A 13,892-nucleotide genomic window follows, 5' to 3' on the forward strand; every position below is an offset into this window, starting at 1 on the left:
GAGTTGAGACAGTTTCATTTGTTTATTCTAGTCTCTGAAGTTTCTAATCCCTAATCTAAACAGAGTATTAGTTTGTCTGATATTGTAACTAGAAACAGAAGAAAAAGGTAAAAAACATGAAAAGAATAGAACTGGTACAAGGTCATATCACGCTGTCTCATGTCCACACAGTTGAGGACCATAATGCACTCTACTTAGGATATGTCGAGAATAAATTTATGATCGGCTTCAACATTTTTTTATTTAATTTAATTAATAAATAAGTTAAAAATTAATATAAAATGGACTTTTTTTTTTAACATGTTGGAATAAACCCTAAACCCTAAACGATTACTTTCTTTCTCGATTAGTCGATCTATCTTTTTTTTCTGGTACTCAAATGATCTCCCCGTACTTATCCTTTTTATCTACTTCTCGTTTTTATGAACTCTGGATTTCCTCGTACTTATCCCTTTTCTCTATTTCTAGTTTTTATGAACTCTGGATTTTGAAAGTACCTACAAAAGATAGTTCAAGTAAAATGTTGCTACTCAACACTCGATGTAATTAGTACTGGATGATGACGTACCTATTCTTAAAATCTGTGTCTATTTATATAATTATCATAGACTTTTGTTATTGGATTGATTTAAGGATTTGAATTGTAATTAATAATGAATTCCCTAAGGTTTGATCATTTATTAGTATCGTTAATCTTTTGTTTTAGTATAATAGCTTTAGTCATGTCGGTTGGTGATGATATGATCTAAGTATCATATGGTCTCGACTGGTATACAATTTATAATATTATTATTTTTTTTATATCATTTAATTACAAATTTATATATTATATTTTTTAAAAACTATGACATCAGATATTATTATATATGAGCAAGAGTTTGTGAAAGTATATTTTTTATATAAAATTATGTATATTAACGTATTTATAAATTAATTTAATATTATAAATGTATTTTTTTATACTATTTTAGATGACCCGGCTTCGTAAGAAAGAAACGTCCACACATAAAAAAAAGGAAATTTTGTATACAAGAGTTAATTTTATTGCACTAATTTCCCTTTGCAATATAAATATATTTTTTAAAATATTTTTCATTGTGCATAATAACAATCATTAAATAGAAATCGTATTATATATACTTATTAACTTCTTATTTTGTAAATGTTATTAAAAGGTAAGTAGTAACAATTAAAATAAGATATATTTTTATTTATTTTAGTATCAGGCCTTATCTTAGGAGTTGTTTTTTTTTTTAAATATGTATAATAAGATTAATTTGTTTTAAATTAAAAAATACTACCTCCATATAAATTGTATATAAATTATGAAAAGTCAATTTTAACTTTTTAAAAAAATTTAAATAATACGATGTATAATATTATCTTTATAAATAACATGTATCTTGGTATCTTTATGTTTTTCCTCTAGTTGGAACACTTTTATTTGTCTCCAACCACAATGTTTGAGATAATAGTTTCATCATTTAAGCGTAAAGAGATTGACGAAAAGATTCGTTGTATTTGATGTTTCCAATGCAAAAATAATATTTTTTTAGTTTTGAATTTAATTTTTATACCTTATTGATTTATTGTTTTTTTTTAGTTTTGTGGTTTTTAAAAAAATATAAAAATATAAATAAACGAAAAGATAATCACCATCACTAAAAACATTACAAAATTTATCTCAACTACCACAAATAACCACCACTAAAAAAATTATTGAAATTAAAAAATATATGAAGATAAGAAGGGAAAAGTAGGGAGATGCTGCACCAATTTCAGTGTGAAATACGAAAATGCCCTTAAATAAAATAGAAGTACATATAGAAATACATTTCAAATCCCCTTTTCAGGAATATGTTTCTAGATTTTTTTTTTAAAATGAATTTTTTTTGCAGATTTTTTTTTCATAATGAAATTTTTTAATTTTGAATTCTATTCACGATTTTTTATTTTCAATCTGATTTTTTATTTCCGAAATGAATCACATTTTCGGAAATTTAAAACTATGTAGGTTACATGTCCAAAAAGATTGGGTGTAGAAAGAATATGGCATTAGGTAATAGTAGTTAATCGAAGCCCAATTGGTGACGTAAATGAAGCCCAATATTTGATCAAGTGGGTTGGGAAGTGAGCCCAATAATCCACCGTATAAGAGAAGACTTAAATAAAAGGTGGATCATTCATTTTGGTTAAACTTGAAATGAAATGCCTCCAAATGAGTGTTGTATCAGTCACCACCGCAAGTTCCTCCGAGCTTCTTCTCTTCACCACTCTCTATCCTTCTCACGCTTTCTCCTTCCCTCTGCAACGTCAATTTCAACCACTCTCCTTCTCCTCCGCCTTACTCCGTCGTCTTCCTCCCTGCCGTGCTGCCTCCCCCGGTCCTCCGCTCCCACCTTCCGATAAAGATTCAAGCCACCTTAAAGGTTCCATCCATCGATTTTTTTCGTGTTTAATTATACGAGTTAGGTTTTCGTGCTTATGTTTATATTTATTTATTATACATCAAGTGTATTACGGCTGTTCCATCGCTGGAATTTTCTTTCCCGTTACGTTCCGTGTTCGAGTAGTTACTCTAGTAATTGACCTGTTTTTTGGTTCGATTTGAGAGGGCTAAACATTAATATGAAGTTTAAGCAAGAGTTTAGTTAGGTCGGTGAAATAATTTTTTCTGTTCTGTTTTTAGGAGCTAGTTTTGATTTTTAATGGAAGATGGACGGTGTTCAGTCACGTGGTCTTTCACAGCTAGACGAACTTAGCTATTCATGAATTGTTCAAGCTCAACCTGTTCATTGATTCGAAGCATTTTCTTTTTTCTAGTTCAACAAACAAGATCAGAAGGCCTGACAGTGACAATAATGTTCTGCAAAATATAAAGTTTTCTATTGAGGATCTTCTGAAGGTGTTTGTTGTTTTCTTGGGGGCGGGGGTGGGCAGGTTTAAGAAAATCCGAGTAGTATTTGTTCTTTTTACGAATAAATATCTGTCTTTGACCTCATCACCTCATCAAGTTATCGTCAAATTCATCCCAGGTAATGATTTGGAGTTTTGAAAGTGCACAATTAACCATCTAAATCGTTAGGGGCAAGAAACAAAAGTAGATAAGATATGCAAATTTGAAATCATCTGTTGTCTGTTGTATAAGTAGACGGTTAGTTTGTCATGTTTCTATTATAAAAGCCACTTTATAATTGACAACTGTACTTGTATTGTGTTTATCTTTGGTGCACAGCATTTTTGTAGTCTTGACTACTCTTGCACATTTACTCAATGTTATACTTGCCTGAGTTTTAATTAGATAAGAATGCTATATTTCTTTGGTTTAAACTTTATCACATGCTTAATGTTTGCAAGGTGCAGGTTTCTGTATTGACAATAACTTTTTTTTTTCTTCAGGAACAGATGTTGGTGCATCTTTATCCAAAATTCAAGATAGGATACAGATATTCTTTGCTGTTCTTTTCTGGTTGTCTCTATTCTTTTGGGCTTCTGCCTGGGATGGGAGGAATAGACCAAACAAGGGATCGAGATTTAGAAGATAAAATAGTAAGCATTTAATTTGTATATATGGAAGATATATCTCAGTGGGACAGAATTATACAGCAAAAGAAAAAAAATCATGCGACTGTGTCGAATAAGTATTTTTCTCCATAAAGTTTTCCTGTGCTAAGATTACTCCTGTGTCAGAATTAGTTTATGAGTAATCACTCTGTTTTCTTTTTCCTTCCAAATGCTATGAGGTAACTAAAATTGAAATATCTTAAAATTTTGAATGTCTTTAATCACCACTGAAGTTTTGAGTTTATTTTAGATAGAGGTAGTAGACGAAATTTAGTAATTTATTTGCAGTCTTTGCATTAAAAATTGTTCATGTATAATTGGTTGAATTAGATCATAATTTGCTATTGGATAGATAATGATCTATTCAATGTAGTCCAAGGTTCAGTAACATATATGTCTTCTAAGAGACGGTCCTAAACTCTGCGCCGTTTGGGTATAACAATCTGTATAAATACTGGAATTTATTTTATTATTTTTTAAATGGATGGGTTGGATATCCATCTATTAAAATTGAGTAAAGGATATGTTGAATTTTTTTATTAAATCATTTCAAGATGAATCAATATTTTTTTTTATACATTTTTAATGGAATATAAATGGATTAGAAATCTATTTCGAACTCATTCAATCCATTTCTCTGACACCGTTAGTTATATGCTTTCAGGTTCCGTTAGTCCCAAGTTAAGTTCTATTTTGTAGAAGCAGTTTCCCTTTATTGTAGATGTCAATGTAAACTCTGTTCAGTTTGACCTTGTGTAATTATGATGTTTGTGTAATTATGATGTTGGTGATTGCATAAATAATTATTTTGATGCTATTTTTATGCCAACTAGAAAGTTGAAGGCGAGTCAAATTAAAATATTTATATCCATTTCAGTTGAGACAAGAATCTTCAAGATGTTTAATTTAATTACTGTCTCTGCTCTTTATTGGAAGGACAAGTGTTTCCCTTCCACAGTGCATGATGTCGCACCATTTGGCCTAAACCATGGTGCATGAAACCCAGAAAGAACAATACTATAATTTTGAAACTTGAGATTTGTTTCAAGTTTTCTTGTTTTGCCTGAGCCAGCTGATATGGTCTGTGGAAAAGGAAGGGTCATTTTTAAATTGAACATTATTCATTTATGGATGGATTAATCATGAGTTTGATGTGTTCCAAGGAATTGATATTTTTGCAGAGACAGTTGCTGCGTGTGATATGGTTTGCATTCTTTTACTTTATGGGTTTACTTCTCAGGAGCAATTCACGAATACCACATATTTTGCTCTTTTTCTTTCTAGACCATACACTGTACTTAAATGGAGACGATATTTGTTCTCGTCACCTAATCAAATCAATTACTTTAAAAATATCAATTTCCATTTTCATAAAAAGCCTCAAGATATTTTTTCATGCTTGACATGTTGTACTTTTGGCAAAATATCCGTGAAGTTTCTAAACTTCTAAATATGTTTCTTAAAAATTATATGGTACTTGTCCATTAACCTTTTTGACACATATTTTACGAATTTTTGAAAATGTAAACGTATTCTTCAGATTTTAAATAATAGCGACCGATGAAAAATTTACATTAATTCTTGTCTTAACATAATTATATACCTAAATAAAAAAAATATATTAAAAAATTTACAGGATGGTAAGTGTTTAACCCATTTTAGTTGTCACCATTTTGATTCCTGTGAATTGTTTCTCAGAGTTTGAGGAAATGATCTCACATCTTGACAGTGGATCTCACATATTTCTTGGTAGAAGAGCATGAATGAAAAGTCTATAAAATTGAACATTCTGCTTTGTATTCAAAGTTTTTGCCTTCTCTTGTTCATGAAACTGATATAGAAATCTTAATTGTGGTAGCTTTGTGATGGCTTCATATGCTAAATTCCTTTGGGATGCTGAAGAAGAGGAGGAAGATAAAAAGTGCCAAAGTAAATCAGATCACAACCATTCATATCCAACTGATCTCTTCCATGGAACTAACCATCACCTTCATCTAACTGCAACCTCAAAGGCCTTACCACTGTTTCTTAAGTGAAGATGATCATGTGGGTTAACTTGCATGACAAATAAGTTATAGTCTCAAAGAGTAACTCAAGCACCTTTTGGAAGTGGTTGGTGGTGTAATAGAAATGCCTATTGTGAATAGCTTTAGACCATAACAAGAGAAAACAGCTTTTGGTGTCTCTTGTGCTTGTAAGAAGGCTTTCATCAAATGTATGTTTTGAGAATGTAATGTTTTTCTTTTTTTCATGCTGACACTAAGGATTAAAGTGGTATAATGAGACTCGAACACTTTTCTTAAATGACGTGTTTGTGTAGAAAATCGACACTCATAGAACATTGGTAGGACATGTATCAGTTAAATGTTCAATTTAAAAAATATTTGTTGATTTCTGACAATTCTAACACGGTTCTACTGCAATTTTAAAAAAGAGAAATACAGTAAAAATAAGGAACAAATCATTTTGAACCAGTCATGGAAAAATATATTTTTACTTAAAAAAAATCTGAAATATACTTGTGCACACAAATCTTTATTATCAATTTATATAATTCATAACTATCCTCATGTCCTAAATTTTAAAAATTATACATATCTTCGTATCCATGTTCGAATCAATATCGTCTTAATGTTCGTATTAGTATACTGTCTGTCATACATAGGTGCAACATATATATAATTATATACCTCTAATATAGTATCATTCTAACCGTGAAATTCATAGCATCAAAAACCTTCAAAGAGAGACATTGCAACATTAAAATTACCCTTAAAAAATCATGGCTGTGAAAGTGTTCTTCTTTTAACACCAAAGAAAAAGACTAGAGCATCTCTGCATGGAGCCATAGACAAGAACATGAGCAATAGTAGCTGCATAGTATATTCCAACAGATGAGAGTGGGGTTTGAATTACAGAAACCAATGGCTAAAAATGTAGTACTAAATGGGTGTTTTGTCAGGTATAGTATGAATGAGTTCCTTGTCTTTTTCACATGTCAGAGTCTATGATAAGGTGGTAAGTGTTTGAGAGTTCGTCTTTTTCAAAGTGTTTGGCATTGTTCGTGATGCAGTTTATGGCAAATAGGGTTGCTATAATTTAGCCCCAACTTGTTTAATTCTCTATGAACGGCGTTGCTTAAATAGGAAATCTCTGCATTCTTTGAGTGCACTAATCATTCATTCCTTATTCTGTCTTATGCTTTAAAAAGGATCTTCTTTCATAATCATACATTGCTTTTTTTAAGATAAATTACAGAATGAATATTTGATTTAAAAGGAATAAAAGTGAGATTAGAAAGTAGCTTATAAAGTTTTCTTAGTTGCATGGAATTTTTATGAACACATTCATGGTTACAAGATTGTCAACTTATTGATATCTTGATACCATTTTTAGAATCATGATATATTGGGTTGGAGATTCCACATCGACTAAAATTAAAGACAATTCATTATATATAAGTGGGTGCAAACATCAATTGTATGAGTTGATTTTATGGGGTTGAGTTAGACTTAAAGTTCATTCTGTAATATATTGATAATCTATTTTATTTTATATTTATCCTACAATTTTCAATATTATTATTTTAATAATTATTTTATATCATTTAATTACAATTTTATTATTTATTATATTTTTTATTAAAACTATTGTATATAATTATAATTTTTTATTAATTTTAATGTAATATTTTATTTTAAAAAATGGTTGTAGAATGATTAATATTTATTTAAAAAATAGTTGTTGAGTAGTTGTTTTTTTAGTGTTAGAGTGTAAATTTAAAGTGTCATGAAGTATGTGTTTAAATAATGAATACACTATGAGAGATTACAATAAGAAAAATGAAATTATGTATAATAAGAAAAATATGTATTTAGGGAGATTTCTCAACCCTCCCAATTATTAAAATTCAATATTTTTCGTATATTTTAAAAATAACACAAAAATGTCACTTTTCAAAATAAATTTTGTAAAACGGTTTTATTTTTTTATGAACATATTAATTTGATTAAAATAAAATAATTAATTAATTGTAATAAAAAGATTTTTTTTTAAATTCTCATATTAGATATTACTATTAAATTAGATATTACTATTAAATTTGATATCTCAGCTAAATTCCCACCTCATAAACAAATAAAAGCAAAGAAGATTTTAAAATATAAAGATTTGTATGTTATTATTAGCAAATTTCACTTTTTATTATAATACCAATAACTACAATTACTTATAAGAAGTTAAACAATCTTAAAAGATCATTTAAATTTTATTTATTTTTAATTTATTTTCTATCAAACAATTTCTATCTTTATTTTAATTTTTTACTTTTAAAGATCTCATTATCTTCATTAAAATAAAATAAAATATAGTTATAAATATTATTAGTTACAGCGCACGTAGTATAAATTATTACCAACAATTTAAAGAGATATAAGTGTACTTTTATATTTGTTCAAAAGAATATACTTTCATTTATCATGTCTTATTAAATGATCAAATAAATAAAATAAACCAATTTATTAAAACATTTCGTATTAAATAATTGTAATCAAATATATTTATTATTGTTTTTTATAGCTTGAGAGTCATTTAGATATCTAAGAGAAAAATTACTACATCAAAACTTAATTTTGATATTTTTTTTTTATCGTTTCAGGGATCAATTCAATACTAGAGCTATACTAGAACTACAATCCAAAAATTCAACTCTAAGTTATTTTCATATCAATTTTACTCCACATCAAAATACCAAGTTCTTAAATTTGTTTAAAGCATATTTAAATTAATTTTTATAAACCCAAAATGCAAGTTAAATACAATAGTTTTTTTAACATCCATCATCGTAACAACATTCAATCCAAATTATAAAATAAAACTAATATTAATTCAAAACAATATAATCATTCAACTCCAAATCCAATTTGCAATCTAATCAATTCAATATAAACGATTCAAGCAAATTGAGAATTATTAATGATCTGAGAATAAATGATCTTCAGATGGATCTTTTAAAGACAATTCACAAAAGTGATTCAATAATAATAAAACTTGAGTAAAACTTATTTAAGGGATTGACATGAGTTCCAACGTAAAGCCTTATTTGAAACCTCAGGTTTCTTTTTGTGTTGAAGGTGGTGTAAGTCCTTATGTGAAATTCTCTCGTGTCTCATTATTGTTGATTTTGCTTTAAGATGGTACAAGTAAAGGTCAACTTTGAGAGGGAGTGTATCAATATGGAAGGGACTTACACTTGAAGGGAAGATTGTTAAAAATTTAAGTGTGAGTCTGAGTCTCATATTAGAAATAAATGATATTATTGAGTAATATATAAAGAATAAGACTCACAAACTTATTTTTTTAAGTTTTTAGGTAAGAAGTGATGTTAGTTATTAAGAATCTAAGTGCGAGTCTGAGTTTCATATTAAGTATAAATGATAATGTTGAACATTATATAAGAAATAAAATCCACAAACCCATTATGGTTTTGGATACATAGGAAGTAATGTCACATCTCTTATATAGATTATCTCACATCTCATTATCATTGATGTTAGATATTCTCGGTGAATCTCCAAAAGATCTAACATCTTTAAACTTAAAAGATAAAATTATCACTACAAAAAAATCATTAAATAGAAATCAATTTTAAAGACAAAAAATAATTAGTTGCTATAGTGACTAAATTAGAGACCATTTTAAAAACTAAAAAAATTATTGGTTTTTAAATTAGTTTCTATTATTGATAAATAATTTATCTAATTAGCTATCAAGGTTTTTGCTATCAAATTTAGAATATAAATAATTGGTAGTTAAAACCTTGGTAGCTAATTAAATACCAATTTAGAAACTATTTATCACTAATAGAAACTAATTTAGAAACTAATATTTTTTTAGTCTTTAAAATTATCTCTAATTTAGTCAGTATAACAACTAATTATTTTTTATCTCTAAAATTGGTTTCTATTTAATTATTTTTCTGTGTAACTTTTTTTTCAACTTTAAAGCCTCTTGTTTAATATTAAAATTGAAGTTCATACACTTTTTGAGATTTTTCTTTTCCTATGTATATTTCCTTTGTAAAAAAGTAATATTCTAAAACTATAACATCCAATATTTAAAAATCTCTTAAACAAAAATCAGATAATATAATATATCTTGTACAAAATTTACTCATGAAGAAAAGAAAGTTAGTTTGTAATGCATATAGATTAACAACCTACCTACTTGTAAAATTGAATACAAAGTGTGTTTTTGACAAAATCTTTATAAAAACCTTGATTTGTATAAACAATTAGAATGTTATTCTAAGTGTATAGTTAAATGTGAAACAAAATCTTTGAGAAAAATATTGATTTGTGTGTCTACTTGAAAATTTAATTTGCCTTAAAATTTGAATAATCTAGTTTAACATTAAACTCATTTATGATGACATCGATAAATCTTAAAGAAATTACAAATCCTTAACTTCCAGTTATTATTGTTATTACCTAATTCATAGTCGTTGAAAGATACATAATATCTACTACATCTTCAAGTTACATCTTAAAGTAACTTTAGTGTTACGTTAATGACCAATGATGTTTTTTAATGATTTAAACTAGGTCAAATACTATATTTTAAAATAATATTTTTTTTATCAAACATGGATAATTCCACTGAAGCTGTGAACTATGCGTTGGAGAGTGCAAACTGGGTAGATGATAATTTAGAATGCAAAGTTTGAGGGACGAATTTTGAGGATTTTAACCACTTTGTTCTTGGCTTTACTAAAAAAATGTGCTAATTGTAAACTTTATAATTCTTAGTGTGATGGAAATATGTTTTTTTTTTCCCGGATTTTACGTTGATTAGTCTTTGTCAATAAAAAAAAAACAAAAAAAAATATGTTGATTAGTCTTTGTTGGTAAATTTTTTGTTCATAATGATTGATTTTTATTTTAAAGAATTATTAGATAGACTCTTTTAGGTTTAAGTAAACTCTTTTATGTTGAAGTCAAAATAGTGCATAATAACTCACGATATTGTTTTTGTACCGAAGATAAATGAGGTTATGCGATTTGTTGAAGCTGTGAGATGTCAAATTGAATTTGTAAGGAAGCGTTTCGTCTTAGAGGAAATGACCACTACAAGAAAATCATGAAATAAAAAGTAATTTTTAGTGATAAAAAATAATTAGTTGTTATAGGAACTAAATTAGAGACCATTTTAAAGACTACAAATTCTTGAGTTTCTAAATTAGTTTTTATTATTGTTAAATGGTTTCTAATTGGTAGTTAAAACCTTAGTTGCTAATTAGATACCAACTTAGAAACCATTTAGCAATAATAGAAACTAATTTAAAAACCATTTTTTTTTAATTTCTAAAATTGTCTCTAATTTAGTTACTATAACAACTAATTATTTCTGATTTCTAAAATTGGTTTCTATTTCATGTTTTTCTTGTAATGAACTTCCAAGAGTAATGTTGGATGAAGCAAAAACAAGAGCGGTAGTGAAAATCCAATGCCTCAAATAACAATTGAATATTAAGTTAAAAGATGAGTCCAAAACTTTTTTGTGATTGTATTTATAGTTTTAGATTTAAGAGGATGATAACGTATGTTTGTTTTTGTCATAAAAACCGATATAGAATTTATAACTATATTAAAATAATTATAACCATATTAAAATGGTATTAAGGTGATTACAAACTATATGTATAATTACATGTGAATAATATTCATATTATTAATGGATATTAATTATTTCACTTGTTCACGACTTATTTTATGTATACTATTTTTAACAATTTGTAGAATTTAAAAATATTGATATATATGTCAAGTTCAAGTTCCTTTCTTGATACAAATTCAGGTTAATATATCAATTTATTGCTTTGATTTCTTATTCGTTTGATGTTGACATGCACAATTTTCAAATTTTATTATAACAGATGTTTTTATGATCTAACAAATATATATACCTACCATATATATAAGTGATTATGTTATATTTATATTTATCTATATAAGTACTAGATAATAATTATTTTATTTATTAATTTGTAGTTCAAGAAAACTCCTCAAAAACCTTTAATATTTATCTATTATTTTATGCCACCATAAGTGCTTTCAAGATAAATCAATATATTAGTAGCATGTTTTCGTGATAACATTTTTTTACACCTTCTGGATATTTTTAGAAGAAAATAATACTTACAGAACAATTTAAAACAATATTATTATGTATCAAGTTCTTTTGTTTTTTCCGTTGTTCTCTATGTAAAAAATAATAATTATTAATTTTCTCAACTTTTCACCTAATCGTGAAAGTTTAAACCTGAATGATTTAAAGACAATGCTAATATACACATACACTTTTTTTTTATCAGCATACACACACTATGTTTATAAAAAAAAATACAGTATATGTATAAAACATAGTCTATGTGTTTTTTTAGTAAAACATAGTTTATTTATTACTATTAGAAACACATGAATTCATCATATGTGTGTTTTCCTTTTCTTAAATAAAAAAAACATTTATTATTACAATAAATACTAAAATACAAATATTATTAAATTATAAAAAATTCATAAAAATAATTAAAAAATAAATAACCTTTATAATATTATTACAAATAAATTTTTATTAGGTATGTAATTTTTTTGAGTAAATAAATAATTTAAAAGAACAATTACTTAAATGTTAAAATGATACAAATTATAGATTATAGATTGATATTATATTCACTAGCGGAAAAAACAGTCGTGGTTGCGTATGTGTATCTACATTTTCCTTTTCTATTCAACAATTTCAAAGTAACATATACACAGAGTCGAAATTGAAAAGTAGAGAATAACATGTAAAAAAAAAATGATGAATTGATTAGTCAATCTCTTTATACTTCTTCTTTGATTTGAGTTTCTCTTCTTCAAGTTTTTTTCTCTTCCTTCACTGATAGTTTTGAGATCGGAGGGTGTGAGGATATTCACATTAAGGTTAAGATTGACTTGATGGTAGATATAAAGAATAATGACTTTACCAAATAATAAAGTTGCCTAAAATGGATGGAGAAAGTGATTGCAAATGGAGGATTTTATTTAATATGTAAGATTTGGTGTGGGAACCAAATGAGGGTGAGAGTATGTTATTTCTTTCTGTTATTGTTTTTGCCTTAGAATAAGTAATTAAGGGAAGAGTTAGGAAGGTAGTTTGCATATAAAAATTGTCCATTAATATTAATCTATGTAGCATAGACACTGACACGGACACTGATACGATATGTACACATAGATACGTATAATATCTAAAATGTAGGATACGGAGACACACATCTATATATTATATAATGATGAATTATATAAATTGACAATTAATATTTATGTGTACTAAATATGTTTCAGTTCTTTTTAGCAGAAAAATGTTTTTTATGGTTCAAAATGATTTGTTTCTCATTTTTATAATCATAATAAAAATTTATCCAATAAGTTTGAATTTTTAGAAAATTAAAGTATTTTTCTTTTTAAAATTGTATTAGACTTGTGCTAAAACTGTTATAAATTCAACAAATATTTTTTGAATTAGACATTTTACCGATATTCGTCCTACGAGTGTCGTACAATTATCAGTGTCAGATACGTGTGTTCGACACGGACACGTTATTTAAGAGGAATGTCTGAGCTTCATACTAATTTAAAAATTAAACAATAATTTTATTTTTTAAATAATTCATATAAATTGACAAAATACTACCTTATACTAATAAAATGAGATATATTAAATAAGGGTAAAATCAGAAAATATTTATGTAATATATATATTAAAATAATATCATATTAAGTTTTTATTTTATTACAATAATAAAAAAATATAAATATTAATGAAAAATTAATAATATAATTAATAATAATATAATTCATAATGTAATTCATAATGTAATTAATAATATAATTAATAATATAATTAATAATATAATTCATAAAGTAATTCATAATGTAATTAATAATATAATTAATAATATAATTAATAATATAATTCATAAAGTAATTCATAATGTCATTCATAATGTAATTAATAATATAATTCATAATGTCATTCATAATGTAATTACTAATATAATTAATAATATAATTAATGTATTGGTAGGTGGGTCTTGGACTCGAAATAAACATTTGATTTTGGTTAAAGGTTAAGAAGTGGGAGCAGAACGTGATCCAGAATTATTATTATTTTATTATTTAAGTAAAAAAGAAGAAATGCATGAAAGAAATAAAGTGTTAGAAGAATTTGAATTTGAATTTGAAGGTAATGTCGGTGAGTTTCGGACTCCAACCACACATTTAAAT

At 26.4% G+C, this 13,892-nt stretch overlaps 1 protein-coding gene across 3 annotated transcripts; it reads left to right on the top strand.

The window, feature by feature from the left end:
• The first annotated feature begins 2,182 nt into the window (after positions 1-2,182).
• On the top strand, positions 2,183-4,750 carry LOC137818126 (uncharacterized). 3 transcript variants are annotated; one of them, XM_090295989.1, is made up of 3 exons: positions 2,183-2,429; positions 3,400-3,549; positions 4,229-4,463. In XM_090295989.1, exons 1-2 carry the CDS (start codon positions 2,204-2,206, stop codon positions 3,543-3,545), a joined length of 372 nt encoding a protein of 123 aa, XP_090152115.1. In that variant the 5' UTR covers positions 2,183-2,203; the 3' UTR covers positions 3,546-3,549; positions 4,229-4,463. The 3 variants fall into 3 exon arrangements, with proteins under 3 accessions (XP_090152115.1, XP_090152116.1, XP_090152117.1); XM_090295990.1 differs by having other exon boundaries at positions 2,188-2,429; positions 4,442-4,750; XM_090295991.1 differs by lacking the exon at positions 4,229-4,463 and adding an exon at positions 4,501-4,750 and having other exon boundaries at positions 2,188-2,429.
• The last annotated feature ends 9,142 nt before the right edge of the window (positions 4,751-13,892 follow it).

Source organism: Phaseolus vulgaris, chromosome 10 (genome assembly GCF_051622355.1).
Source record: "Phaseolus vulgaris cultivar YP4 chromosome 10, ASM5162235v1, whole genome shotgun sequence".
In the NCBI taxonomy this organism is placed as follows: domain Eukaryota; kingdom Viridiplantae; phylum Streptophyta; class Magnoliopsida; order Fabales; family Fabaceae; genus Phaseolus; species Phaseolus vulgaris.

Coding starts and splice junctions, on each gene's coding strand:
- LOC137818126 (XM_090295989.1), top strand. CDS start 2,204: ATGAAATGCCTCCAAATGAGTGTTGTATCAGTCACCACCGCAAGTTCC. Junction 2,430..3,399: donor AGATTCAAGCCACCTTAAAG/GTTCCATCCATC, acceptor TTTTTTCTTCAG/GAACAGATGTTGGTGCATCT.